Below are 27,176 nucleotides of genomic sequence, written 5' to 3'. Positions count from 1 at the left end.
CCTAGCCTCGTATCCCAAGTTAGCCTACTATTGAGAGTACACATTGTGTAGGAGACCTAAACTGCCTCTAACTTGCTTGTGTAATGACCACGTACCGTAGCTCTGACCACAATAATGTACTTGGATCACTGCCCTTATAACATGTTCACAGGCAAATTAAAATTGCAACCAGTTCACTGTCAGTGTAAATGGTTTAGTCTGTAAATCATTAGGCTGTATGTGTCTTTAGCTTGGAGAGAGTACTGTGGCAGGCCAGGAGGCAGCACCATGGCAGGCCAGGAGAGGAGAGTACTCTAGGGCGGCATTAGGCAGCCTGGCCGCCTATAAAGATGAACCATCCTGCCCTGGGCGTGGTGTTGCCCACACTAGGGGCAACCTCGCCCCCTTCACCACCCTCCTAGTATACTCTATCATACTTCTATCATACTAGACCCATATTATAGACATTATAGCAGGTAAACATGGCCGTTCGTTGCTCGCACCTGCACTCCTTCAACAGCTGTAGTCAGTTGACAAGTTGTATTTATTCAACAGCTGTGGCGCCTCTGTTAATTGTTTTTTTTAATCATACACGTATTTAATTGATTGATATAGTGACTGTGAGGGGCTGTGTTGTATGGTAGATGGCCAGGGTTCGCCTGTGGGGGGCTGGGGGCTCCATCACCCTGCTTACTCTCTTATGATATTAAAGGAAAGTAAAAATGGCCGCGTGAGAGTGTGTGAGAGGGAGAGAGAGAGAGGCGGAGGGGTGAAGTCCACACCCTACCACACTCTGCCACACTCCGCACGCTGCTCCACACCTCCTGCAGGTCAGTGTCACTCTGCCACACTCCGCACGCTGCTCCACACCTCCTGCAGGTCAGTGTCACTCTGCCACACTCCGCACGCTGCTCCACACCCCCCTGCAGGTCAGTGTCACTCTGCCACACTCCGCACGCTGCTCCACATCCCCCTGCAGGTCAGTGTCACTCTGCCACGCTCCGCACGCTGCTCCACACCCCCCTGCAGGTCAGTGTCACTCTGCCACACTCCGCACGCTGCTCCACACCCCCCTGCAGGTCAGTGTCACTCTGCCACACTCCGCACGCTGCTCCACACCCCCCTGCAGGTCAGTGTCACTCTGCCACACTCCGCACGCTGCTCCACACCCCCCTGCAGGTCAGTGTCACTCTGCCACACTCCGCATGCTGCTCCACACCCCCCTGCAGGTCAGTGTCACTCTGCCACACTCCGCACGCTGCTCCACACCCCCCTGCAGGTCAGTGTCACTCTGCCACACTCCGCATGCTGCTCCACACCCCCCTGCAGGTCAGTGTCACTCTGCCACACTCCGCACGCTGCTCCACACCCCCATGCAGGTCAGTGTCACTCTGCCACACTCTACACGCTGCTCCACATCAATTTTAATATGCTGTTCTTTCAAAACAGAATTTTTCTTTTTTGTCGGTGTCATAGTGAAGAATTGTCCTGATGTATGTGACAGAACTCATTAGGCTAAGAAGCTTGTGCACCTGTCGATTAAGAACTGAGAGGCGGGACTCAAGAGCCGTGGCTCATCTCCCGCAAATACAATCTATACGAGTGTGACACTCTGCCACACTTCACACACTGCTCCACACCCTGCCACCCACCAGATCCCAGCCACACCCTGCCACCCACCAGATCCCAGCCACACCCTGCCACCCACCAGATCCCAGCCACACCCTGCTTGCTAAACTGCATCACTTCTGATATCTCAATGATATCTCATTGAAAGCTACGTCGTAACCCCGTGGTAATGGTATCCAAATAATGGGGGTTAGAATGGTGCCCAAATAATGGGGTGGTAGAATGGTGCCCAAATAATGGGGTGGTAGAATGGTACCCAAATAATGAGGGAGGGAGGGGGTTTAGTATGGTTCCCAATTAATAGTGGCATTGGACCCAAACAATGAGGCTATGGTACTCGATCTCTAAACCATTTAAAAGTTGTTAATTAGAATTAACTACCGTCACCAGTAGGAATTCGGTCTTCTGAGTACACCAAGAATATCAAAATTCTCACCAGTTGAAGCTGTCTCGTGACTGTGTGATTTGCCATTTTTCTGTTTGGGATAAAATTTTATATTTGGTTCAGCCATTGTGTTAAGCGATTGAAACCATTTGACGTCATACTGTTATCTAATGACATTCTGCCGAAGGGGGCTGGGTGTATGGGGACATATTGGGACATAGAGGGGGGTGGGGAATGGGTACCAATATGCGTGGGAGAGTGGTACCTTGGTACCAGTCTGTATAAATAAGTTATCCCCTGCGGGGCTGATACTGCAAGTTAACCTCTGGCAGGCATTTCCTCGCGGACCCGAGATGGTACTCTGTTATGGGACGGGTGTGGTGTAGCCTGGCCCTCCCAACCAGCGGGTGTGGTGTAGCCTGGCCCTACCAACCAGCGGGTGTGGTGTAGCCTGGCCCCTCCCAGCCAGCGGGTGTGGTGTAGCCTGTCTCTCTTACCCAGCGGGTGTGGTGTAGCCTATCTCTCTTACCCAGCGGGTGTGGTGTAGCCTATCTCTCTTACCCAGCGGGTGTGGTGTAGCCTGTCTCTCTTACCCAGCGGGTGTGGTGTAGAAGCGGGTGTGGTGTAGCCTGTCTCTCTTACCCAGCGGGTGTGGTGTAGCCTGTCTCTCTTACCCAGCGGGTGTGGTGTAGCCTGTCTCTCTTACCCAGCGGGTGTGGTGTAGAAGCGGGTGTGGTGTAGCCTGTCTCTCTTACCCAGCGGGTGTGGTGTAGCCTGTCTCTCTTACCCAGCGGGTGTGGTGTAGAAGCGGGTGTGGTGTAGCCTGTCTCTCTTACCCAGCGGGTGTGGTGTAGCCTGTCTCTCTTACCCAGCGGGTGTGGTGTAGAAGCGGGTGTGGTGTAGCCTGTCTCTCTTACCCAGCGGGTGTGGTGTAGCCTGTCTCTCTTACCCAGCGGGTGTGGTGTAGCCTGTCTCTCTTACCCAGCGGGTGTGGTGTAGAAGCGGGTGTGGTGTAGCCTGTCTCTCTTACCCAGCGGGTGTGGTGTAGCCTGTCTCTCTTACCCAGCGGGTGTGGTGTAGAAGCGGGTGTGGTGTAGCCTGTCTCTCTTACCCAGCGGGTGTGGTGTAGCCTGTCTCTCTTACCCAGCGGGTGTGGTGTAGAAGCGGGTGTGGTGTAGCCTATCTCTCTTACCCAGCGGGTGTGGTGTAGAAGCGGGTGTGGTGTAGAAGCGGGTGTGGTGTAGCCGGGTGTGGTGTAGCCGGGTGTGGTGTAGCCGGGTGTGGTGTAGAAGCGGGTGTGGTGTAGCCGGGTGTGGTGTAGCCGGGTGTGGTGTAGCCGGGTGTGGTGTAGCCGGGTGTAGTGTAGCCGGGTGTGGTGTAGCCGGGTGTGGTGTAGCCGGGTGTGGTGTAGCCGGGTGTGGTGTAGCCGGGTGTGGTGTAGCCGGGTGTAGTAATGTCACAACACTTGATAACAGTGGAAATGTTTTATATGTAGTCCGATAACAGTACATCTGCTCCCTTGTTAATGTAGAACGGCTTCACCTGCTGTTCTGCCTCCTGGCTCGTGTCTGAGTGTGTCTGCTCGTGTCTGAGTGTGTCGGCTCGTGTCTGAGTGTGTCAGCTAGTGTCTGAGTGTGTCGGCTAGTGTCTGAGTGTGTCGGCTCGTGTCTGAGTGTGTCTGCTCGTGTCTGAGTGTGTCGGCTCGTGTCTAAGTGTGTCGGCTCGTGTCTGAGTGTGTCAGCTAGTGTCTGAGTGTGTCGGCTAGTGTCTGAGTGTGTCGGCTCGTGTCTGATTGTGTCGGCTCGTGTCTGAGTGTGTCGGCTCGTGTCTGAGTGTGTCGACTAGTGTCTGAGTGTGTCGGCTCGTGTCTGAGTGTGTCGGCTCGTGTCTGAGTGTGTCGGCTCAATGTCTAAGTGTATCAATCACTGAGGTGGGCGTCTTCAATGTTGGCTTCAGCTGCTTCCATTGGCTTCAGCAGTTTATATCTGCGCTGAAGTAGTTGTCATTTGGGAGGTGGTTGAGAAATGACAGTTGTGTCAGTAGCAGCGTGTAGAGGCAGACATCGCCAGGCGCCGCCTCGAACAAGTGCCGGGCTTGAAGCGCGCGTCTCGCCAGAATAGATAAGAACTTGGAGGCGCTTGATGAGTGTGTTCATGACACACTAATGGGTCGTGAGGGGGCGAGAGTGCGTGAGTAATAGTCATGACTTGAGGGCATTCATAAGCCACATGCGTGCGTCGGTGAGTGCACGTCCATTGGTCACGAACGCGCGTGTGTGTGTGCGTGCCCTGGGGCTGGTTTGGTGTAATATTTCGGCGGGTGATGGCGGGTATGGCGGGAACCGTGACCCCGGGCACGTAGGGCGGCGGGTGATGGCGGGAACCGTGACCCCGGACACGTAGGGCGGCGGGTGATGGCGGGAACCGTGACCCCGGGCACGTAGGGCGGCGGGTGTGGCGGGTGATGGCGGGAACCGTGACCCCGGGCACGTAGGGCGGCGGGACCAGCCACACTAGGGAGGAACATCCCAGCACGGCTAGGTTAGTACCTATAGTAGGTACAGGCTCCAAGTGTGGCGTTGGGTCGAGGTTCAATGATCTTTTCCAACGTTAATTTAACTTTTAAAGGCCTTTGATAATGCGTTGTGTCCAATGGTACTTTCCTCTCTCTGTCCCGCGCTCAAAATGTCTCTTTATTTTCGCAGAGGGAGCCGGTCGGCCGAGCGGACAGCACGCTGGACTTGTGATCCTGTGGTCCTGGGTTCGATCCCAGGCGCCGGCGAGAAACAATAGGCAGAGTTTCTTTCACCCTATGCCCCTGTTGCCTAGCAGTAAAATAGGTACCTGGGTGTTAGTCAGCTGTCACGGGCTGCTTCCTGGGGGTGGAGGCCTGGTCGAAGACCGGGCCGCGGGGACACTAAAAGCCCCGAAATCATCTCAAGATAACCTCAAGATAACCCTATTATCCCCCCTCCTTCCTTGCTCTCTGCCACCCCTCACTCACAGCAGAATGGACAGCGTTTTGGGGTTGTAGGCCTAAAGGCCCGGGTTAGATTCCCGGCCGAGGCAGGAGCAAATCGGCAAATCGTTCAGTAGAACTTCGGTTTCAACCCTTTTACCCTGTCGTAGCTCAGTCGATTAAGGCAGTGTCTGGGATGCTCCAAGACGCAGGTTCGAATCCTCGTCACTGCCCTTGTGGATTTGTTCATTTAAATTGGCAAAGTTTCTTTCATGCCCCTGTTCACCTGTGTGTCTTTTTTTATACCCGTGATATTTTCTGTTTAATTGCCTCGTTAAGCGGTTGAGCTTTAGTTTTCAGGACCTGATTCTCAACCTTCGGTTGACCAGTGCTCTGGTTCCCCATCCTCTTGAAGGGTCCGAAGAATTACGTAAAGGAATGTACACATTTCCTGCTGTAATATTGTAAATGACCGTAGATGGTGAAGGTGGCTAACTAGCGGGAGTAACAACGTTCTAATACGTCATAAACACGTTAAGCTAAGATGTAACAACTTTATTTCGGTTTGTTTCCAGGAATGGCACAGAGACATGAGGACGGGGTAAAGGAATGTTTCCAACCGTATGATCCGTCCGGAATCGATCGCCGACTTAGAAGATGGCAGACAGTCGCTGTACCGACCAGTTCAAGTGATTAGGAATAACATAATTTCACTGCAAAATGCGCGGATTTTCTTACGAAATCAGACCAAAATAGGTGGCGGGTGAGGCGATAGAAAGCTGACGAAGCGATCAGATCATTGACTTCCTTTGGCATCGTCCTCCACCTATTTCAGACTTAGCACCTGTGATGAATCTTCGTATACCATGACTGTCCTGATCTTCCAGAACATTTCTGTAAGTACCAAGCGAGTACCAAGCAAACGGCCTCGTACTTGTTGGACATTGAGGTCCTCACAACCTGGAGTTACCATGGTATCTAGTTTCCAAGTCCTTCCAACCTGAGCCAGTATTCATCAAGTAATCGACTTGAGAATGGTCCAGGACGGACCGAAACGTCGTCGTCTCTTCACCTTCTAGTGTGTGGTCTGGTCAACCTTCATCAAGTATTTACAAATGCACTTGCGAAACCTGTACATCTTTGTCAGTCATGGTGTTGCATTTATTAAGCAGTTTACAGGTTTGAAACTTCATAACTCAAGGATGGTATTGTCACAGGCAAGCTTGTACTATTTCCCAACTCAAACTGTTCAATGAATGCTAACTGAGCCCCATGGTTGAGGAGAGATGTATAGGTTTCGTAAGTGGCCGCCTAGATGTGCTTGTCAGTGTTGAGTAGCAGTTCAGAGGTCCGGCTTCGAAACATGTCTTAAGTTTAGCACAGTTTTCTGATCATATTTACAATTCAAGTTGTGGGATAAAGTGCCTTCAGCGACCTCCGTGTCGACCTTCAGCGACCTCCGTGTCGATCTCCAGCGACCTCCGTGTCGACCTCCAGCGACCTCCGTGTCGACCTCCAGCGACCTCCGTGTCGACCTCCGTGTCGACCACTGCGTCTAATCTGATGCACTTGTTGACAACTCTTGACAGGGAAGAAGTCCTTACTGACATCTGTCATTCATTTGTGTGTAGTTTACAGCATGTCATCTCATTCTACTGTCCCCAATTGTGAGGATTGCGTGCACGTGTGCGAGCGTGTTTGTGTGCGGGCGTGCACGTGAGGGTGACCCTTCACCCGCTGGGCCTCAGTATTTTTATATAATGAAATATTAATGATTTTTGTTTTTTTTTCCAGATACATTTGGAGGATTTACACGATGTTTCAACTGCCAGGCGTCAAGCAATAAGTGTTGCCATAAGAAACATGGATGGTGTGTTGATTTGTTTGTAAACAATTTATTTAAGACCCTCGCGCAGTTAATAATAATTCATAATGATAAAATGTGTATATATATATCGCGAGTGAACGCTTTAATTTGATGCTTGATGTGGCTTGAAAATTTAGTGGAATCGATTTGAAAACCGCGTGGAAAGTCGGCGAAGCGTGAAGAGGTTTAGCGGCCATGGGAGGGTGTGCTAGGCTGTGTCGTCTGCTGCCTGGTCTCCTGCGGCGATACTGGTTCCTGGTGAGTGTTCCTCCTTGTTCTGTGTTCTGTTGAGCAGGCCACACACTAGAAGGTGAAGGGACGATGACGACGTTTCGGTCAGTCCTGGACCATTCTCAAGCCCAATTGACTTGAGAATGGTCCAGGACGGACCGAAACGTCGTCGTCGTCCCTTCGCCTTCTAGTGTGTGATCTGGTGAACATACTTTAGCCACGTTATTGTGACTCATCGCCTGTTCTGTGTTCTGTGTTATGAGAAGGGTAAAAGTGACAGGATGAACAACCCAGCGGGTTTTCTTCCTTATTGGGAGTGTTGTACATGCTGCTATGGCGGTGTGTCCACTCACAGGATGAGTGGCGCTGCCCAATACTGTCACTATGGCGGTGTGTCCACTCACAGGATGAGTGGCGCTGCCCAATAAACTCGCCCCTCGGGGCAAAATGTTTAAAAATGTTAAAGGAATGTTCTCCCTCTCTTGCTATATACTCTGGGCCTTCCGTACCACGCACAACCTCCAGCATATATGGATTATAGCCGGAAATGAGGTTAGGCGACAGATCGCGGGTATCTGCTGGGCGCTTTTCGACTGTCACGTGTCGCTGTCTTATGGAGGAAACCCATTCTGTCATTTTGACGGCTTTTAATGTATTTTGCTGTGCAGGAACTTTTAGTTATTTGCTTTCTAGCCGTTGTACTGTCAATGGTGGGAGCAGCTCCTCTTACTGACGACCGTTACTCTGGAAGGCAAATTACCAGTCGGGGAGGCGGGGTGGGGCCAGGATGACTGTAATTGTTTATACAGAGTCAAAGGCAGCGGCGGTGGGCCCGTGGGTCGGTGGGAGGGGTGGGCCGGGAAGGGATGGAAAAGATTGAGGTCATTAACTAGGTCCACCCCTCTCACGGATGGACAGAGGGGGGGGGGGGGGGGGGGTTAACCCCTCTCTCATGGATGAAGTGGGTGAGAAAGGGGTCAACCCCTCTCACTAATGGAAGGGGGGGGAGTGGTTAACTCACCGACTGAGAGGGAGGAGGCAAGTGGTTGAGCCCTGTCACGGATGGCCTGAGTCATTAATCACGAGGATAGTGCTACGAGGAATCAATTAGGACTGAGGCACGCGCCTTCAAGAAGTGCTGGGGGCTCCAGGCCCTCTGGCGGCGGGTGTGGACATCGTCACCTTCACCCATGCCTAATACTCTCTGACCTCACACACTTACCGCCCACACACACACACACACGCGCGCGAGTGTGGACCAGAGTAGAACTCTAGAGACCCTCTGCAGGTATGCTCCAGGTATGGAGGGCTACGTTGCTTTCCCGGCCTGGTGTCTTTTGATAATTGTGAGCGAGGAACGCGTAGCCTCTCACACGGGAGTCATCTCCCGTCACGCAGGGTGCAGTCGCACCTCCACAGATCTCCAGTATCAGCTCTTGATACTGGTAATGGCTCAAAAAGGGCCACCACTTACGGGCTATTCATACCCGTGCCACCTTTTGGGTGGCTTAATCTTCATCAATCATCAATCAGTGGCCTTCCAACGTTGCACACACACACACACAGAGACGCAACACTTGCCACACATGACAACACCTGCCTCGCGGTGTGCAGGTGTGTGTGTGATCACATGCAAGTCTGGGCCACCACTCAAAGGTGGCTCTTGTAACCCACGAATAAAAATTGTACTAAATAAGAGGACACTCCTTATGGGGACCAAGACGGTCGAGGCGACGTCCCCTGGCTATCTTACCAGCTCACACGTTGCCTCTCCCCCTCTCCCTCCCCCATCCCCCATCACATGTAACATCGCACACATCAGTGGCAGCGTGCATGGTAACCCCTCACATATGTAAGCATGCCTACCTGCCTAGTCCCCCTCTCCCCTCCCCCCACCCCACACACCCACAAACAGTGGACAATGAAGAAATGATCATCAAAATTCGATAATCAATCAGGTATCAAGGAAATAATCAAGCAGATATCATGAAGAATACTAACACAAGATGTGAAGATAAGTCATTACAATAGACGACCGCCAGCTGGAAAGGCGGGGTCCAAGAGTTGAAGCGCGATTCTACAGGGATAAAGCGGCGAGTACACAGACAGAGAGCGGCTGTGCACACACAAGTCTTGAGACCATAAGCGGAGTGGACATGTATGTAGCTGGTGAGAGTCCAGGCAGTATGGGACCATCTCGCACATATAAAATACAGTTTTATGTACCCTACGCTTGCGAGGGTACAGCCAGGCGAGGCTTGCCTGGCTGTACCTGTGTGTACCTCGAGCATCAGGTCGTCAACACAGTGTAGGTCTTTACCCTGCCTCATCTTACAGCTGGAAGGAGAAGGCGGCGGCTTCTGCCACCTCTACTCCCAGTTCCTAACATCTGCTAATCACTTATGCCTCTCACTCATTGATGTTTCCAACATCCACCCTTGTTTTGTCTCCCCCTCCCCACTCTCCCTCACTCCCCACTCAGTCTCCCTCACACTCTCACACGCCCCCCCCTCCCCCCCTCACTACTTAGAGCAAGGAGAGGTTCCAGAGATAAGAGAGCGTATATCTAACCAGGCACCACTGGAGGAGTTTGAGATTACCAGTGGGGAGGTAAGGAAACATTTGCTTGTGTTGGATGTGACAAAGGCTATAGGCCCGGATGGAATCTCACCATGGGTACTAAAAGGAGCAGCAGAAGTACTGTGCTTACCACACTAAATGGTGTGCGAGTCACTGGTAATGTGAACTGCCATAAATTTGGAAGACGGCTAATGAAGTCCCGACATAGAAGGGAGACACACAGGAGGCGTTAAACTACAGGGGCCAGATTCACGAAAGCACTTACGCAAAAACTTACGAACCTGTACATCTTTTCTTAATCTTTGGCGGCTTTGTTTCCAATTATTAAACAGTTAATGAGCTCCGAAGCACCAGGAGGCTGTTTATAAAAATAACAACACTTGATTGGGAAGTTTTCATACTTGTAAACTGTTTAATAAATGTAACCAAAGCCGTCAAAGATTGAGGAAAGATGTACACGTTCGTAAGTGCTTGAGTAACTGCTTTCGTGAATCTGGGCCCAGGCCAGTGTCCCTAACTTGCTTGCCACGCAAGGCGATGCAGAAGACTGCAAAATAAAGAGAGAAAGAACTTTGTAACACATCATCGGCATGGGTTCAGAGATGGCAAATCTTGCCTCACAGGATTAACTGAATTATATGATCAGACGATAAAAATCAGGCAAGAAAGAAAAGATTGGGGAGAGTATATAGTTTTTAATTGCTAGAAAGCCTTTGACACGTTCCCACACAAGAGACTAGTGCTCAAGCTGGAGATGCAGGCAGGAGTGAAAGGGAAGGTACTCCATTATATAAGGAAGTACCTAAGCAACAGAAGACAGCGAATCACCGTGAAGGGTGAGGTCTTGTGGTGAGGCGTCACCAGGGGAGTCCCGCAGGGTTCAGTCCTTGGGTCTATCCTGTTTCTGATATATGTAAGTGATCTCCCAGAGGAAATAGACTCGTTCCTCTCAATGTTTGCTGACGATACAAAAAATATGAAGATGATTAAGACCGAGGAAGATGGCAAGAGCCTACAAGATGACCAACACAAACTGAATGAATGGTCCAACAAATGGCTACTAAAGTTCAACCCAAGTAAATGTAAGGTTATGAAACCAGGCGAACAGGAGGCCAGACACAGGATACCGAATGGGAGTTGAAGTCCTCCATTAATGAGAGAGCATTAATGTATGATGACTTGCTGTAAATATATAGCTCTTGTAATAGCACTTTCTCTGTAACTAGCTGACATTGTAACTATAAGGTGTGAAGGATAGATGAAATTGTTTATGTAATAATCTAAGATGAGGTCTGATAAAGACCTTTTGTGCCCTCTGTAATGCTTTTGCGCTACCGCTCAGGATAAGTATGGGGTGCACAATAAACTAGCCGGCTTCGGCGGCAACAATCAAATAAAAAAAGTTGAAGTCCTGACAAAACGGACAGAGAAAGATCTAGGAGTTGATATCACGCCGAATCTTTCTTGTGAAGCCCACATAAAAAAAAATTATCCTCAGGAACTACGGGAGTTAAACCTCACGTCGCTGGATGACAAAAGTTAGGGGGGACATGATCACCACATAAGATTCGCAGGGAATTGATAGGATAGATAAAGACTTTATTTAACACACGAGGCACAAGTGAAAATTGAGTACCCAAATGTGCCATAGAGATATAAAAAACTTTTTTCAGTGTCAGAGTAGTTAACAGATGGAATGCATTAGGCAGTGATGTGGTGGAGGCTGACTCCATACACAGTTTCAAGTGTAGATATGATAGAGCCCAGTAGGCTCAGGAACCTGTACACCAGTTGATTGACAGTTGAGAGGCGGGACCAAAGAGCCAGAGCTCAACCCCTGCAAGCACAACTAGGTGAGTACAAGAGTATGGCGAGGGAGGGGGGGGGGGATAGCCCCCACAAGAGGAGGGGGAGGAGCCAGCCAAGGACCACCTACTGCGGTCCCCGCATGATAACAGCTATATAAATCCCAGCAGATAAATCCTTAATCCCAGGCAGATTACCGCCTCCCTCCCAGCCCTTGCCAGCGTGTACGTGCCTCCTCTGAGGCCCTGTCTTCCCTCCAACTCTCTCCCTCCTTTCTCCCTCTCTCTCTTTCTCTCCCTTTTTCCCCCCTCCCTCTCTGGCTCTCCCTCCTTCCCTCTCTGGCTCCCTCCTTCCTCCTCTTCCTCTCTCTCGCTTCTTTCTCTCTACCGCACTATCATCAATCTCTAACGGTGGTTCCCAGTTTTCCCGGGGTAAAGACTTCCCCCGAGACCCGCCACCACGGCCCAAGAGGCTAGTAGCCTCACCCCACACTACCACCACGGCTGGAGACGGTGGTGTGCTGGCCTGCTGTCACCACACCCCCTCCTTCGCCTCCCACAATCCTTGCTACGAGCTCTGCTCCTATAGAGCTGCTAACCCTAGACACCAATCACGAGAGCCACAAGCTCCTCCCTCTAGGCCTGCCGAAAACGTGACCAGGAACAGAAGAGCAGCAGATCCCACGGGAAACTATGGTAGATTTGGTTTCTAGCAGGGATGGAGGCCGGCCTCGGAGGCCATGCTTGGAGGTCTGGAGGGTAGAGAGATAGGCCAAGTGGAGGTCAGGGGGCAGGATCAATTAACCAGGTACTTGGTTAATGGCTTTTCAGTGCCGTCACAGAGGGGGGTGAATGGGCCACTCGACGGACCCTCATCAAACAACTATATGGCTCAGGGTGGTAAAGCTAGACATCTGCGACCAGGGTGGAGAAGGAGAGGGGGATAGATAGGAGAGAATAATAACAATTTTATTAGCTGTTACACCCTCTCTCATTATACTCCTTCTCCCTCCCACACATAGTTTCTAATTTTCAGAGATATACGGCAAGGACAATTGAATGATATTATATATTAGTACGGAATGTGCCTTAAAAGTCATGTCTTGTAGTGGGTAATTTTTCAGCACTCCAATCCATACTTGGCTTGTATGGATTGGCTCCCCCTTCCTCGTCTCGTCATCCCATGTCCATACCTTCCCCCCCCTCATCCACACCCCTGAAAACCACCTCACCATTCTCCCACCCCTCACCCCACTTCAACACCCCCACTCCCCACTCCCCACTCCCCACACAAATCCCTCCCTCAATCTCCATTCCCAACGGGAGACATCTCCCGTCACGCAGGGTGCAGCCGCACCTCCACAGATCTCCAGTATCATCTCTTGATACTGGTAATGGCTCAAAAGGGCCGCCACTTACGGGCTATTCATGCCCGTGCCACCTTTTGGGTGGCTTAATCTTCATCAATCATCAATCAATCTATTCCCACCTGCTCGCTACACCCCCACCTCCCACACCACATCCAGGGGGTGTGGTGAGACATGGAGAGCAAAACTGGCAGAGTCTGGTAGACAGAAGACTTCCACAGCAGAGCAGGAGGAAGCCCCAGACCCGCGGATGGGAGGGAAGCACCGCCGGAACATTTACATGTCACCAGAGGAGTAAGATGGAATTTCCTGTAGCTGAGGATAGATAAGGCAGTCCTGCAGAGAGAGAGAGAGAGAGAGAGAGAGATCAGAAGCGTTTTGTTCTTCATTCACACCGCTCCTGTGCCAGGTAAGTCCACAACGGGCTCACCATAGCCCGTGCTACTTGGAACCTGTTCCGAGTAGCTGAATCTATAACAACAACAATCTCCATTCACTACAATATAAGACAATACAGTACTGTATAGGACACTACAATATAAGACAATACAGTACTGTATAGGACACTACAATATAAGACAATACAGTACTGTATAGGACACTACAATATAAGACAATACAGTACTGTATAGGACACTACAATATAAGACAATACAGTACTGTATAGGACACTACAATATAAGACAATACAGTACTGTATAGGACACTACAATATAAGACAATACAGTACTGTATAGGACACTACAATACAAGACAATACAGTACTGTATAGGACACTACAATATAAGACACCAGAAACATTGTAGCTACCAGAAAGTTAGGGAAACACAGAGGGGGTGCACTACTTAGAACAAAAGTTCCAAAGTAGCACGGGCTATGGTGACCCCGTAGTGGACTTACCTGGCACAGGAGCCACCATCGCCCACACCGTCGTCGTGGCTACACGTGTCAACAAGGACCACGTGTAGAGGTGTAGCGTAGTGTGGCTGGTGATTCAGTATTGTGAATGAATGTGTGTGGAGGTTTGTGGAGCAGCACCCGTTTCTCAGGAGTGGCTTGCTCTACTTACTCATTCACTCACCAGTTCGACTCCCACAACTGATGGTCACTCATCCTGTGAGTGACCACACCGCCACAGCAGCATGTACTACACTCCCCAATAGGAAGAAAACCCGCTGGGTTGTTCATTCTATCACTTCTACCCAGACACAGCTGTGACTTGCTTAACTGTCTCAAGTAAACAGCTTATCAAACAAGAAGATGCAGCTCATTCATATGAACTTGTGTGTTCATATACGAGTCTTGGCTTTTCGTGACAATTATGCAAAGTCATTTCAACATTTTTAATGCAACAGTGTAAATAGTTATACTGATACCGATGTCTCAAGTCTTTATGTAAGTCTCCCTTTCTTGGACCTTAAAATATTCTTTGTTACCCGGTGACAGACAACTTGACGGCCTAAATAATGGTATGTATTGCCAGGCAGCCTTTGGGTTAAGTCTATCGTAGAGAAGAAGAAGGCTTCTTGACTATTTTGGGCGTATGGTCACACATCTCACTGATCGTGAGAGCATCTTGCAAAGTAATGTAACTTGGTGTGGGACCTTGTGGTCAGCGTCCAGTACTTGTACTGTGGTCCTAATTGTTCTCTGGTCTCGTCTTGAGAATGGCAAGTGAGGGTGTGTGGGGGGGATGGTGTGGGGGTGTGGGGGTGTGGGGGGGATGTTGAGACACACATGGAGCAACTTAAGTGATGCCCTCCACATGTCCGTCTCTCTTCTGTCACTCCCTCTCCCTCTCTGTCTGTCTGTCTGTCTCTCTCTCTCTCTTTCCCCCCTTCCTTCCTTGCCGTTCTTGCAAGGGGTCGAGTTTCTCTGGCGGAGTATGGCGGTGGTCGCGGTGCAAGATATCAATCTTCACCCCGTTTTTGGCGGCCTTGGGCCGCAGCCAGGGCAGGGGCGCCTATGTGGCCTGGCTACTCACCTACATATACCCCCCCCCCCTGTGCTTGCAGGGGCGCCTATGTGACCTGGGGACTCGGATGTGTATATGTAGTGAGATTCGACCCACCATTCCTCAACGTATCTCTGCACAGAATGAGTTCCTGGCGTCCCTCTTAACTCCTGCCAGTAAGATTAGGCAAGTTCACCCCATAGCGTCTTCCCGCTCAACGTGAACGTCGTCGCTGTCTCCGTGTCGAGGACAAGTGTGTGGTTATCCTGGAAGAGCAGGAGCGGCCGTGGTTATCCTGGAACAGCAGGAGCGGCCGTGGTTATCCTGGAAGAGCAGGAGCGGCCGCAGCTACCCACCTCGGAGGAGACAGTATCTCTTGAGGTTATCTTGAGATGATTTCGGGGCTTTAGTGTCCCCGCGGCCCGGTCCTCGACCAGGCCTCCACCCCCAGGAAGCAGCCCGTGACAGCTGACTTACTCCCAGGAACCTATTTTACTGCTAGGTAACAGGGGCATAGGGTGAAAGAAACTCTGCCCATTGTTTCTCGCCGGCGCCCGGGATCGAACCCGGGACCACAAGATCACAAGTCCAGCGTGCTGTCCGCTCGGTCGACCGGCCGATCTAGCAGAAGTTTAGTATATTTTTTGTAGTATTGATCAAAAGTATACATTAATGTCTTCTCGTTAAGGCAAGGGACGCGGAAAAAGTATAAATATTAAATATGTCACCCATCCTACATATGGATGGGAGCCGGTCGGCCGAGCGGACAGCACGCTGGACTTGTAATCCTGTGGTCCTGGGTTCGATCCCAGGCGCCGGCGAGAAACAATGGGCAGAGTTTCTTTCACCCTATGCCCCCTGTTACCTAGCAGTAAAATAGGTACCTGGGTGTTAGTCAGCTGTCACGGGCTGCTTCCTGGGGGTGGAGGCCTGGTCGAGGACCGGGCCGCAGGGACACTAAAGCCCCGAAATCATCTCAAGATAACCTCCTATAGGCTCAGAAGCGGCCGACCCTCCCCCCCCCCTCCCAATTGAATTTGAACCACTGGACGTTTTACGCTGCCTAGATACACTGGTTTCGAACCTAAACAAATCATAGCTTTTTATTCTGGAGCTTTCAGGCCTTTTGGGGTCAGTAATTTATTTCCTATTAGACCAGAGTATAGCACTTTAGTTCAGCCTTCCCCTTTGGGTAGAGTGGCACCTGGGTACAGCCTTCCCCCTCTGATACAGTGGCTCTTGGATACATCTCGTACTCCCATAGGGTACAGTGGTGCCTGGGTACAGCCTCCCCCCTCTGATACAGTGGCTCTTGGATACATCTCGTACTCCCACAGGGTACAGTGGTGCCTGGGTACAGCCTCCCCCCTCAGATACAGTGGCTCCTGGATACATCTCGTACTCCCACAGGGTACAGTGGTGCCTGGGTACAGCCTCCCCCCTCTGATACAGTGGCTCTTGGATACATCTCGTACTCCCACAGGGTACAGTGGTGCCTGGGTACAGCCTCCCCCCTCTGATACAGTGGCTCCTGGATACATCTCGTACTCCCACAGGGTACAGTGGTGCCTGGATACAGGGAGGGGCGATGCCAGGAGTGCCAGGTGACAGTAATTATTGTCCAGTTTAACCATGATGTCAAACTGTGTTGTTAGGCTTATCCAAGGTCTCTTGATTATCTCAACAATTATACTCAATTAAAATAATTGCAGCCGTCAGCATGATATGTTAATATAAACAACTCAAATTATACTCATTACATAATCATTCTGGAATAACAGAAGTGAACTAGTGGTCACACAGTGGGCTCCATGCACGGTACTGTGAACTGTGTCAATATGGACCAGTGGTATAATTATCCACACTGAGTTCACAGTACCGTGGGAGTACAAGGTACAGATATTGAAGCGATACAATGGGCTCGAACCGGCGTCTCTGTCACACACGAACTACAAGTGGCATTTTAAGTCTTGTTTACAAGTGCTGTTGCATTTATATATTGTAAATGTTTGTAATGTGAATTGTATACATGTTTATGATGGACGTGTACTCAACTAGTTGTGCTTGCGGGGGTTGAGCTCTGGCTCTTTGGTCCCGCCTCTCAACCGTCAATCAACTGGTGTACAGATTCCTGAGCCTATTGGCTTCTATCATATCTACACTTGAAACTGTGTATGGAGTCAGCCTCCACCACATCACTGCCTAATGCACCACCACCACCACCACACCTAATGTGTGGTGGTGGTGGTGGTGGTGGTGGTGGTGGTGGTAGTGGTGGTGGTGGTGGTGGTGGTGGTGGTGGTGGTGGTGGTGGTGATGGTGGTGGTGGTGGTGGTAGGGGCCCCGGACACGTGTGGCCACTTACTGCTGTAGCAGGTCACGTGTCACTAAGTGGTACTTGGGGGTGTTTGTTGTGGGCTGGTTAGTGGTGGTTGGTAGCTGTGGTGGTGGTGGTTGGTAGCTGTGGTGGTGGTGGTTGGTAGCTGTGGTGGTGGTGGTTGGTAGCTGGTGGTTGTTGTTGCTTGTGTGGCAGGAAATAAACGTTGATCATGTGTGGACGTGGTTATATCTATCACCCTTCTCCACTCCCCTCCCCCCCCCACCCACCCCCGTCCACACTACCACACAGGATGAGGCAAATCTAGCAAGTGAGAGTAGAACACGGGGGGGGGGGGGTAAGAGGTTGGGGGGGGGGGGCAGGTAAATGTAACAACACTACCAGTGAGGGAGATAACAGAGCTGCCCAGCCTAATACAGTACCAACATAACTAGTAAGCAGGAGTGACAAGTCCGCCATTGAAATTGAAATAAGTTTATTGAGGTAAAATACACACAAAGGGATGAGGTAGCTCAAGCTATCCTCACCCCGTTCAGTACATCGTGTTAATACATACATAGACACACATCACAAGCAATAAACATATTACCGAACATTCTGAGAGATAAACATATAGATTTCCTCCTTTACAAAGTCCGCCATAACCCGAGTCTCCGATCACGTACGGAAATATAGCCATATAAACAACTACTCCGCAGGGAAAACATAAGGAGCCCATTTATGATGAGCAGCATTAAACCAATGTACTCAAATGCAGATGGAATTGCAAATAAAGGAGTAGACTTAGATGAGAGCGGCAGAAGCACAACCCGCACATGATCGCGATCACGGAAACAAAACTGACAAGTGTTATAGGAAATATAATCTTGCGACGAGGGTATCAAGTAATAAGGAGAGAGGCGGTACACGGAGGGAGAGATGGTGTAGTTCTGTTGTTACAGCTACACTCCAGCTTTGAAGACGTGAACCTGCTTGATGAGGTTCTGGAAGTTCTTTTAGTCCCCAAGCACCAGTTTTCTTCAAGAAGTGCCGGACCAACCGGGCTGTAGTGGATATGTGAGCCTGCAAGCCGCTCCAAGCAACAGGCTAGTGGACCAAGTTCTCACAAGTTGAGTCTGGCCTCGGGCCGGGCTTGGGGAGTAGACGAACTCCCAGAACCCCATCAAGCAGGTATATTCCACTCAAGGAGGAGGTGGACGAAAAAAGTAGAGTAAACCCCTTGAGAAAAAGTACAAAGAACTAGGACAAAAGGACAAGAAACACACTAAAAAAAAACAGAGATAAATACACTTGAGTTTGGAGAGAATCTGAGAGGCAATTTAAAGATGACATTGGTGCAAAAGCTAAGGAACAACCAAAGCTGTTCTGTAGTCATATATAAGGATAAAAACAACACTGGGAGACCCTGCACTCAGATTGAGGAAACAACGGGGAAGCTCCCGCAGAAAATGACAATGAAGTATGTGAGCAACTCGACAAAAGAGGTCTTTACATTAGACGTTGTATGTAGAGTAAGGTTGCTGGATGAAAGGTCAGAGGAAGTACTGGATGGCATTCACTGTTAGAAGAGCTGGGAACAATTCTGGAGGAATTATATCTGACAAAATCATTGGAGGCTTGAACTAATCTAACCATGGCTGCTGGGGGAGGCTGCTGAACCACTGGGTAGTGCTCACCACGCCCACTGTGTGGTGCTCACCACGCCCACTGTGTGGTGCTCACCACGCCCACTGTGTGGTGGTCATCACGCCCACTGTGTGGTGCTCACCACGCCCACTGTGTGGTGCTCACCACGCCCACTGTGTGGTGCTCACCACGCCCACTGTGTGGTACTCACCACGCCCACTGTGTGGTGCTCACCACGCCCACTGTGTGGTGCTCACCACGCCCACTGTGTGGTGGTCATCACGCCCACTGTGTGGTGCTCACCACGCCCACTGTGTGGTGCTCACCACGCCCACTGTGTGGTGCTCACCACGCCCACTGTGTGGTGGTCATCACGCCCACTGTGTGGTGCTCACCACGCCCACTGTGTGGTGCTCACCACGCCCACTGTGTGGTGCTCACCACGCCCACTGTGTGGTACTCACCACGCCCACTGTGTGGTGCTCACCACGCCCACTGTGTGGTGCTCATCACGCCTACTGTGTGGTACTCACCACGCCCACTGGGGACTGCCCACCACGCCCACTGGGGAGTGCGCCTAGTGGTGTTGTCAGGTCTAACAAAAGAGTGCGCGGTGTTGGTCAGAGTAACAGCACTCCAGGGCGTAACCCGACACTCTGGGAGCTTGGTTCCTACCCTCCTCCCCCCCCACACACACACACTCGTCATTCATGTGTGAGGGCGTGGCTGGGAACGGGTGGGCGTGAGGGCCTAAGAGCGGAGGAACACTGAAGCCGTGGGTGGAAATTCGCGCCCAAGCAACAGAGAACGCACGAAGGAGAACACACTCGTCCTGATCTTCACAAAGAATGAAGACATAACCAAACATTACAGGCTGTGTCTGGGTACAAGTGACAGGATGAACAACCCAGCGGGTTTTCTTCCTATTGGGGAGTGTTGTACATGCTGCTATGGCGGTGTGTCCACTCACAAGATGAGTGGCGCTGCCCAATAAACTCGCCCCACGGGGCAAAATTACAATCTGACATACAACACACTGTGAGACTACAACCTCATTTTAGTTCCAACTACCATCAATACCTGTTATAGGTCCAGGAGGATTAACAAGCGAGAAAGATTAGTCAATTCAATTCTAACGATTAGAGGATTGACTGGTAAACAATATATATATATGTAACTTGCAAACATGAAATGGTAAACAGACCTTAGGGACAAAACTCCCACCCAAGGAATGGTCCAACTGACAGCTGAAGCATACATGGAAGCATTCAGGCATACTGCTTGAAGCACGAGCCTGTGAGGAGGGTCAGACAGAGAACCACTCTACCAAGAGAACCCAGATGACTGTACAAAAGGAAAAAATCACGGAAATCCTTAAAGCAGACTCGACCTTCACAACAAAGAACAAAATCTAAATACAGCAGACGATGAAGCAAGCAAATAAGTCTTAGTAAATTAAATTGGAACAGAAAGCTATACAAGAGATACAGTCAAATATAAAAGTATTTTTTTCACATATGAGAAATCAAAATAAAAAAAAATCGACCAGTATTGGATCTTTATTTACAACTGAAGGTTCATACTCACAGGATGGCATAGAAATGGTGAAATCCTAAAAGGCCAGTATGAGGCTTTATTTAGCAGCCTCAATAAACAGCATGAAAGCTGAAGATCTGGACAGCTTCATGAATGACATCCAAACTCCTCATAATATAACAAATATTACCATGAAGGCAGAAGATAAATAAGATGAAAGATAAATAGACAGCATGTCTAACCATTCAGGCGCAGGAGCTGAATACACGGCCATGCTGAAATTCAATATTCATAAAACAACGTGAGGTACTAAAAGCACAAACGCTCAGTGTAATACTGAGAAAGAGCCTGGATACAGGGGAGCCGGTCGGCCGAGCGGACAGCACGCTGGCCTTGTGATCCTGTGGTCCTGGGTTCAATCCCAGGCGCCGGCGAGAAACAATGGGCAGAGTTTCTTTCAGGCCTTTCACCCTTTCGAGGCCTGGTCGAGGACCGAGACACGGGGACACAAAGCCCCGAAATCATCTCAAGATAACCTCAAGATAGGGGAGATACCAGCAGTGCTTAAATCTGCAGCTATAGCTCCACTATACAAGGGAGGTAGTAAAGCTTTGGCGAGAAACTATAGACCAGTTGCACTAACATCAATAACATCACTTTTGAAAGAGTGATAAGGAATTAAGTCTCCGGATTGATGAAAACAATGAACTTCACAATCCTGGTACTCGATTTTTCGAGTACTAAGGTAAGAGGGAAGGTACGGGTGAGCAGGGTTGCCACATCTCAATTGCTCAAAGTAGCGAGCTGACGGTCTAAAAGTAGCGAATTTAGAATAAGAGTAGCCCAATTTTTTTTAGTGAGTGATATGGGGTTTCAAAGTAATATATTTTGATATATAGAGTACACTACACGATTTTAATTGTTTTATTAATATTATTTCTGCACACACACACACACACACACACACACACACACACACACACACACACACACACACACACACACACACACACACACACACACACACACACACACACACACACACACACACAATTGCCACCTCTGGCGGTCAACCAGTGACTGGTTGTCTGGCGGTCAACCAGGTAGTTTGTTGTGCATCCCGAACCCCGACCAGTTGTGTAAGCGGACCCCGGCCAGTTGTGTAACTGCAAGCCTAGCATGAACGTACCTAGCAACCCCCCCCCCCACCTTTACTGGGTTTACATTTCGTATTATGTGATTTTGGCAACTGTTGCCATTTTTTAATTAATGCATTTAACTGAGATCAAGGCAAATATATATTCCCAAATTAAATGTAAATTTCTTTAGTTTAAAAGAATATAAATCTATATAAAATTTAAAAGAATATATATATATATACGAACCCTTTCGTATATACATATGCGCTGGCTTGTGTTCGCTTCTGGTTCAAGTTCTTGAACTTGGCAGCACCCAGTCTTTAATTTGGCACCTTTGTGGGACCTTGGTATAAGCCTAACATGTATATATACACAGGCTGCCTGTCCCCCTACACAATGATTTATTATTACCTAATATTTTATCATTTAATTTAAATATTAAATAAAATAATTTATTTAATTATTATAGTAAGTACTTAATAATTTAATAATAAGTAGTAAGTACATAAAAATGATTAAAAAGTACAGTTTAGTCATAGGAGATTCCTAGATTGGAATTAACTACCAAATTTTAATATATCCAAGTATTTTTAGTGTGAAATGCTGTTATTATATGCATAAATTGTTGTTTTAATAATATTACGTTTAACCACTTGGGCTGGACGGTAGAGCGACGGTCTCTACAGGTCCGCGTTCAATTCCCGACCGCCCAAGAGGTTGGGCACCATTCCTTTACACCGTTCCATCCCAAATCCGTATCCTGATCCCTTCCGAGTGCTATATAGTCGTAATGGCTTGGCGCTTTCACTTGATAGTTCCCCCACCCCCCTGAATAATATTATAAGAGCAGTATTTACGGGCTATTCATGCCCGTACCACCTCTTGGGTGGCTTAATCTTCATCAATCGAGAGCAGTACGTCCTAACCAGACATTATATGATGATATCCTGAACAGTTGATAAATAAAAGTAATTGCGGAACTCCAGTTATCTAATACTTATCATAAATGGTATAAAATCTTATCATAAGCCAAGGGATTTGTAGATCAGTGTTTAATGGGAATTTGGAAGTAATAATGATACAGCTGATGCCATCTGTTGGCAGAAGAGAACACTATCAATTGGCTGGTCAATAATGGCCATAAGATACAGCTTACGCCATCTGTTGACATCAAATTACACTTATAACAAATTACCCCACAAAATACAACTAACGCCATCTCTGTTTTTTCCAACGCACTATAAATAGCCAAACAGCAACCCATAAGGCGGGTTGTTGTGCTCGGGTAGGAGGTTCCAAGCTCCGCCCACAGATGGTATGGGGTGCATAATAAATGGCATATCATTGGTAGAAACTCTTTGTTGACATTCACACAACAGCCAATCACAGGAAGGGATCAGCTAAAGGTTCCATCCACTTAATAAATCATCTTTATTCAGCACACCATCCTTGCTTATGACATTCTGCTTCAACTTTAATCTACCTAAAAAGTGAAATGTTAAGTATTTAAAAGTATTAATAAAGTGATAATTAAATACTACAGGATGTAACGGGTGTTACAGAAACATGGGCTGGCTACCTAGCTTGTGACGTCATCAGTGGGTGTTGCCTCACACAAATAATGATACGCTGCTCTGCTCTCTTATTCGAGTAAATTATTCAGTTAGATGGAGATTTCTGTCAGGTGCAAAACAGAAATTGTTGTTCTTTTTCACAACAACCTTGTTGTTGTGCACAAGGACCGATTTCTTAGTTTAAATTTTATTCATAAAAGAGTGTTGGTATTCCCCGCAACAGCCAATCACAAGAAGATATTTCTGGAAGCTCCGCCAGTCTCAGCACATCGCTCTAGCTCATGGCTCTCTGTTTCATCTCTTGTATATACAAACTATGACTATTTTCGATTACTGTTATCATTAATAATATGAGATATAAAAGTTGTTACACAAAATGGCTAAATTCTGCCATTAAATGGACCTTGTCTGGTATACATACAAACATATACCAATTTATTACCATTCATCCATTATTAATTTCAAATGTAATGTATACTGTCTAGTTTTTTCCTCTCGCCATTACTTGGTGCAATATTTGAAACTTGTCTATTTATTTATCGCTCTATCTATTATCTTGTATTTATATTTACAAGTTTCTGTGCTTGGAAGAAAACTCTGCATTGAATTGGGACTAATTTATTAAATAATATTATTTAGTATTAATTAATATTTACAATTATTATTAATTACAATTATTTATAGCTTAGTTACTTTCATGTAACTCGCAATCGTACATTCTTAACATTAATAGCCCAAATTAGCACATCTTGCTTTTAAATTAGCCCAAAAAGGTAGCAAGTAGCGAAATAAAAATATGGGAGCGCGGGGCTCTCAAAAGTAGCCCAATTCGCTATTTGTAGCCCAATCTGGCAACGCTAAGAGAGAGAGATTAAGCCACCCAAAAGGTGGCATGGGCATGAATAGCCCATAAGTAGTGGCCCTTTTGAGCCATTTCCAGTATCAATAGATGATACTGGAGATCTGTGGAGGTGCGGCTGCACCCTGCGTGACGGGAGATGTCTCCCGTTGGCAACGCTGTAGGTGAGCAGCGTTGCGGCAAGGGAGGGAGGCGTGTGGGCGTGAGGAGGTAGGTGGGGAAGGAGTGGGTGGGATTTCTGCTAACACCTCAGACTTGTGCCAGGATGGAGGCGCCGCCGCCATGTTGGTCAACACGGAGTATCATCCAACACGGGCTGTGGTGGGTATGTGGGCCTGCGGGCCGCGCCAAGCAACAGCCTGGTGGACCAAACTCTCACAAGTCAAGCCTGGCCTCGGGCCGGGCTTGGGCAGTAGAAGAACTCCCAGAACCCCATCAACCAGGTATCCACCTCACCTGCTGTGGTTGAGTGCCTCAGGCACACCACTCACCTCTCCTGTGAGGGTCATGGCGGGAGCGTTGAAGGTTATCTTGAGGTTATCTTGAGATGATTTCGGGGCTTTTTTAGTGTCTCCGCGGCCCGGTCCTCGACCAGGCCTCCACCCCCAGGAAGCCGCCGGAGACAGCTGACTAACACCCAGGTACCTATTTTACTGCTAGGCAACAGGGACATAGGGTGAAAGAAACTCTGCCCATTGTTTCTCGCCGGCGCCTGGGATCGAACCCAGGGCCACAGGATCACAAGTCCAGCGTGCTGTCCGCTCGGCCGACCGGCTCCCTGAGAGCGCCAGGAGAGGGAGAACGAGGGTCAGGGGAAGGTCAGGTCAGGTCATTAAAGTATACCTCCCATATCAGAAATTAATGGCCCAAGTGGTGACCTCTGTGGTACTCCTATGGTGACCTCCGTGCACTCATAGGTCTCTCCTCGCATCGTGACCTTCTGTTTCCCAGCAGAGAGGTTCACTGATCATCTTCAACACTCCCAGTTACTCCTGTTGGATCCTGCAGTTTGTATTAGAGTCTCTTGTGGGACGAGCCTCCTTGTAATCGTCTCAAGCTTTTTCAGTTTCTGTGTTTCCTACATGGGCGCCTGACAGCTGGGTGGACAGCGCTTCGGACAGTCCTGAGGTTCCGGGTTCGATTCCCGGTGGAGGCGGAGACAAATGGGCAAAGTGTTTCTTTCACCCTGATGCCCCTGTCACCTAGCAGTAAATAGGTACCTGGGAGTTAGACAGCTGCTACGGGCTGCTTCCTGGGGCGTGTGTAACAAAAAGGAGGCCTGGTCGAGGACCGGGCCGCGGGGACGCTAATCTCCGAAATCACTCAAGATAACCTCAAGATAACTTCCACAATGGGGCGCCTAATTCTAAAACTGATCTTACATAGGCGGTGTACAGTGATATAAATGCTTTCTTATTTAGTTTACAGCACGAGTGAGGGACGTCGTCTGGACCACTATATAAGAGACATTAGACACAAGTATAGTATAACAAACCCCATATTGTTGACTTTGGAAAGTCCTTTTAGTCCAATATTGAGACAATCCTCAACAAGTTCCTCCACTTTGCTCCCGCAAGATAACATAAGCTTGCGGGTTGTAAGAACTTAATCCTGTGTTTGACAGTCTGTTCACTTGAGACAGTTAAGCAAGTCCCAGCTGTGTCTGACTACAAGTGACAGGATGATTTTTTTCTTCTTCCTAATAGGGAGTGTTGTACATGCTGCTATGGCGGTGTGGTCACTCACAGGATGAGTGGCGCTGCCCAATAAACTCACCGTCCAAAGCAAAATTATATTTGGGCTCGTGAATGATATTCTGGGGCCAGATTCACGAAGTAGTTACGCAACCACTTACGACCGTGTACATCTTTTCTCAATCTATGGCGACTTTGTTTACAATTATTAAACAGTTAATAAGCTCCGAAGAACCTGGAGGCTGTTTATAACAATAACAACAGCTGATTGGCAAGTTTTCATGCTTGTAAACTGTTTAATAAATGTAACCAAAGGCGTCAAAGTTTGAGAAAAGATGTACACGTTCGTAAGTGCTTGCGTAACTGCTTCGTGAATCTGGGTTCTGACTTTTGTTAGTGTTGAGCACGCAACTGACACTCTTATTTATATGAGCCTCCGGTTTGGTGTTATGTTCACTCTCAGGTCTTTTTCCTCTAGTTATTGGGAAGTAGTTTCCCCTTCATTGTGTATTTTTCTTGTAGGCTCCTGCCACGTGTTCCCCTTTCCATCATATTACACTTACTGGTGCTTAACTCTAGTAGCCACTTCTTGGACTAACTCTGTAGTTTGTTTAAGTCATCCTGAAGCATCTTACAGTTATCATCTGTCTCAACTTATTAATTTTTGTAGCGTTTGTAAACGATGCAAAACATACAAGATTCAACTCCTGTAGCTAGGTCATTAACATGAATGAGATATAGTATGGTTCATGATCCTTGAGGTATGCAGGCGAGGAGTCACAATAACCTGGCTGAAGTATGTTGACCAGACCACACACTAGAAGGTGAAGGGACGACGACGTTTCGGTCCGTCCTGGACCATTCTCAAATAGATTGTGAGAATGAATCGACTTAAGAATGGTCCAGGACGGACCGAAACGTCGTCGTCCCTTCACCTTCTAGTGTGTGGTCTGGTCAACATCCTTGAGGCACTCCTCTTGTTCCCCCCCCCCCCCCTACTCCAACAGTCCAACTTCTCCTACTCCCCTCATTGTGAAGCTCTTGACTCCTGTCTGTTAGGTATTCCCTTATCCATGTCAGTGCTCTTTCACTTACTCCCGCCTGCCTCTCAAGTTTGTGTAGTAAGCTATTGTGTGTGTGTGTGTGTAATTACCTAAGTGTAGTTACAGGATAAGAGCTACGCTCGTGGTGTCCCGTCTTCCCAGCACTCTTTGTCATATAACGCTTTGAAACTACTGACGGTCTTGGCCTCCACCACCTTCTCACCTAACTTGTTCCAACCGTCGACCACTCTGCGAAAGTGGTCGACTTATATTTCTTATATTTCTTCGGCATCTGTGTTTAGCTAGTTTAAATCTATGACCTCTTGTTCTTAAAGTTCCAGGTGTGTGTGTGTGTGTGTGTGTGTGTGTGTGTGTGTGTGTGTGTGTGTGTGTGTGTGTGTGTGTGTGTGTGTGTGTGTGTGTGTGTGTGTACTCACCTAGTTGTGTTTGCGGGGGTTGAGCTCTGGCTCTTTGGTCCCGCCTCTCAACCGTCAATCAACAGGTGTACAGATTCCTGAGCCTATCGGGCTCTGTCATATCTACATTTGAAATGTAGATATGTGTGAAAAAAATGTGTGTGTGTGTGTGTGTGTGTGTGTGTGTGTGTGTGTG

At 48.6% G+C, this 27,176-nt stretch overlaps 1 protein-coding gene across 10 annotated transcripts in view; it reads left to right on the top strand.

Moving 5' to 3' along the window:
* The first annotated feature begins 313 nt into the window (after positions 1-313).
* The window catches only part of LOC123768153 (uncharacterized), a 52,699-nt gene continuing 25,836 nt past the window's right edge, over positions 314-27,176 (top strand). The window contains exons 1-3 of one of the 10 annotated variants that reach the window (XM_069307023.1): positions 525-858; positions 5,527-5,847; positions 6,746-7,076. In XM_069307023.1, coding sequence (XP_069163124.1) covers positions 7,014-7,076 — 63 coding nt within the window. In that variant the 5' untranslated portion in view covers positions 525-858; positions 5,527-5,847; positions 6,746-7,013. Of the gene's footprint in view, positions 456-512; positions 909-5,526; positions 5,848-6,745; positions 7,077-27,176 lie in introns of those variants that run through there. The other 9 variants (XM_045758524.2, XM_045758516.2, XR_011223268.1 and 6 more) reach the window with 9 other exon arrangements.

The sequence above is a fragment of the Procambarus clarkii genome, chromosome 59, assembly GCF_040958095.1.
Source record: "Procambarus clarkii isolate CNS0578487 chromosome 59, FALCON_Pclarkii_2.0, whole genome shotgun sequence".
NCBI lineage: Eukaryota > Metazoa > Arthropoda > Malacostraca > Decapoda > Cambaridae > Procambarus > Procambarus clarkii.
The sequence above is the reverse complement of the archived record's forward strand: the minus strand, read 5'-3'. Positions and strand labels throughout refer to the sequence as shown.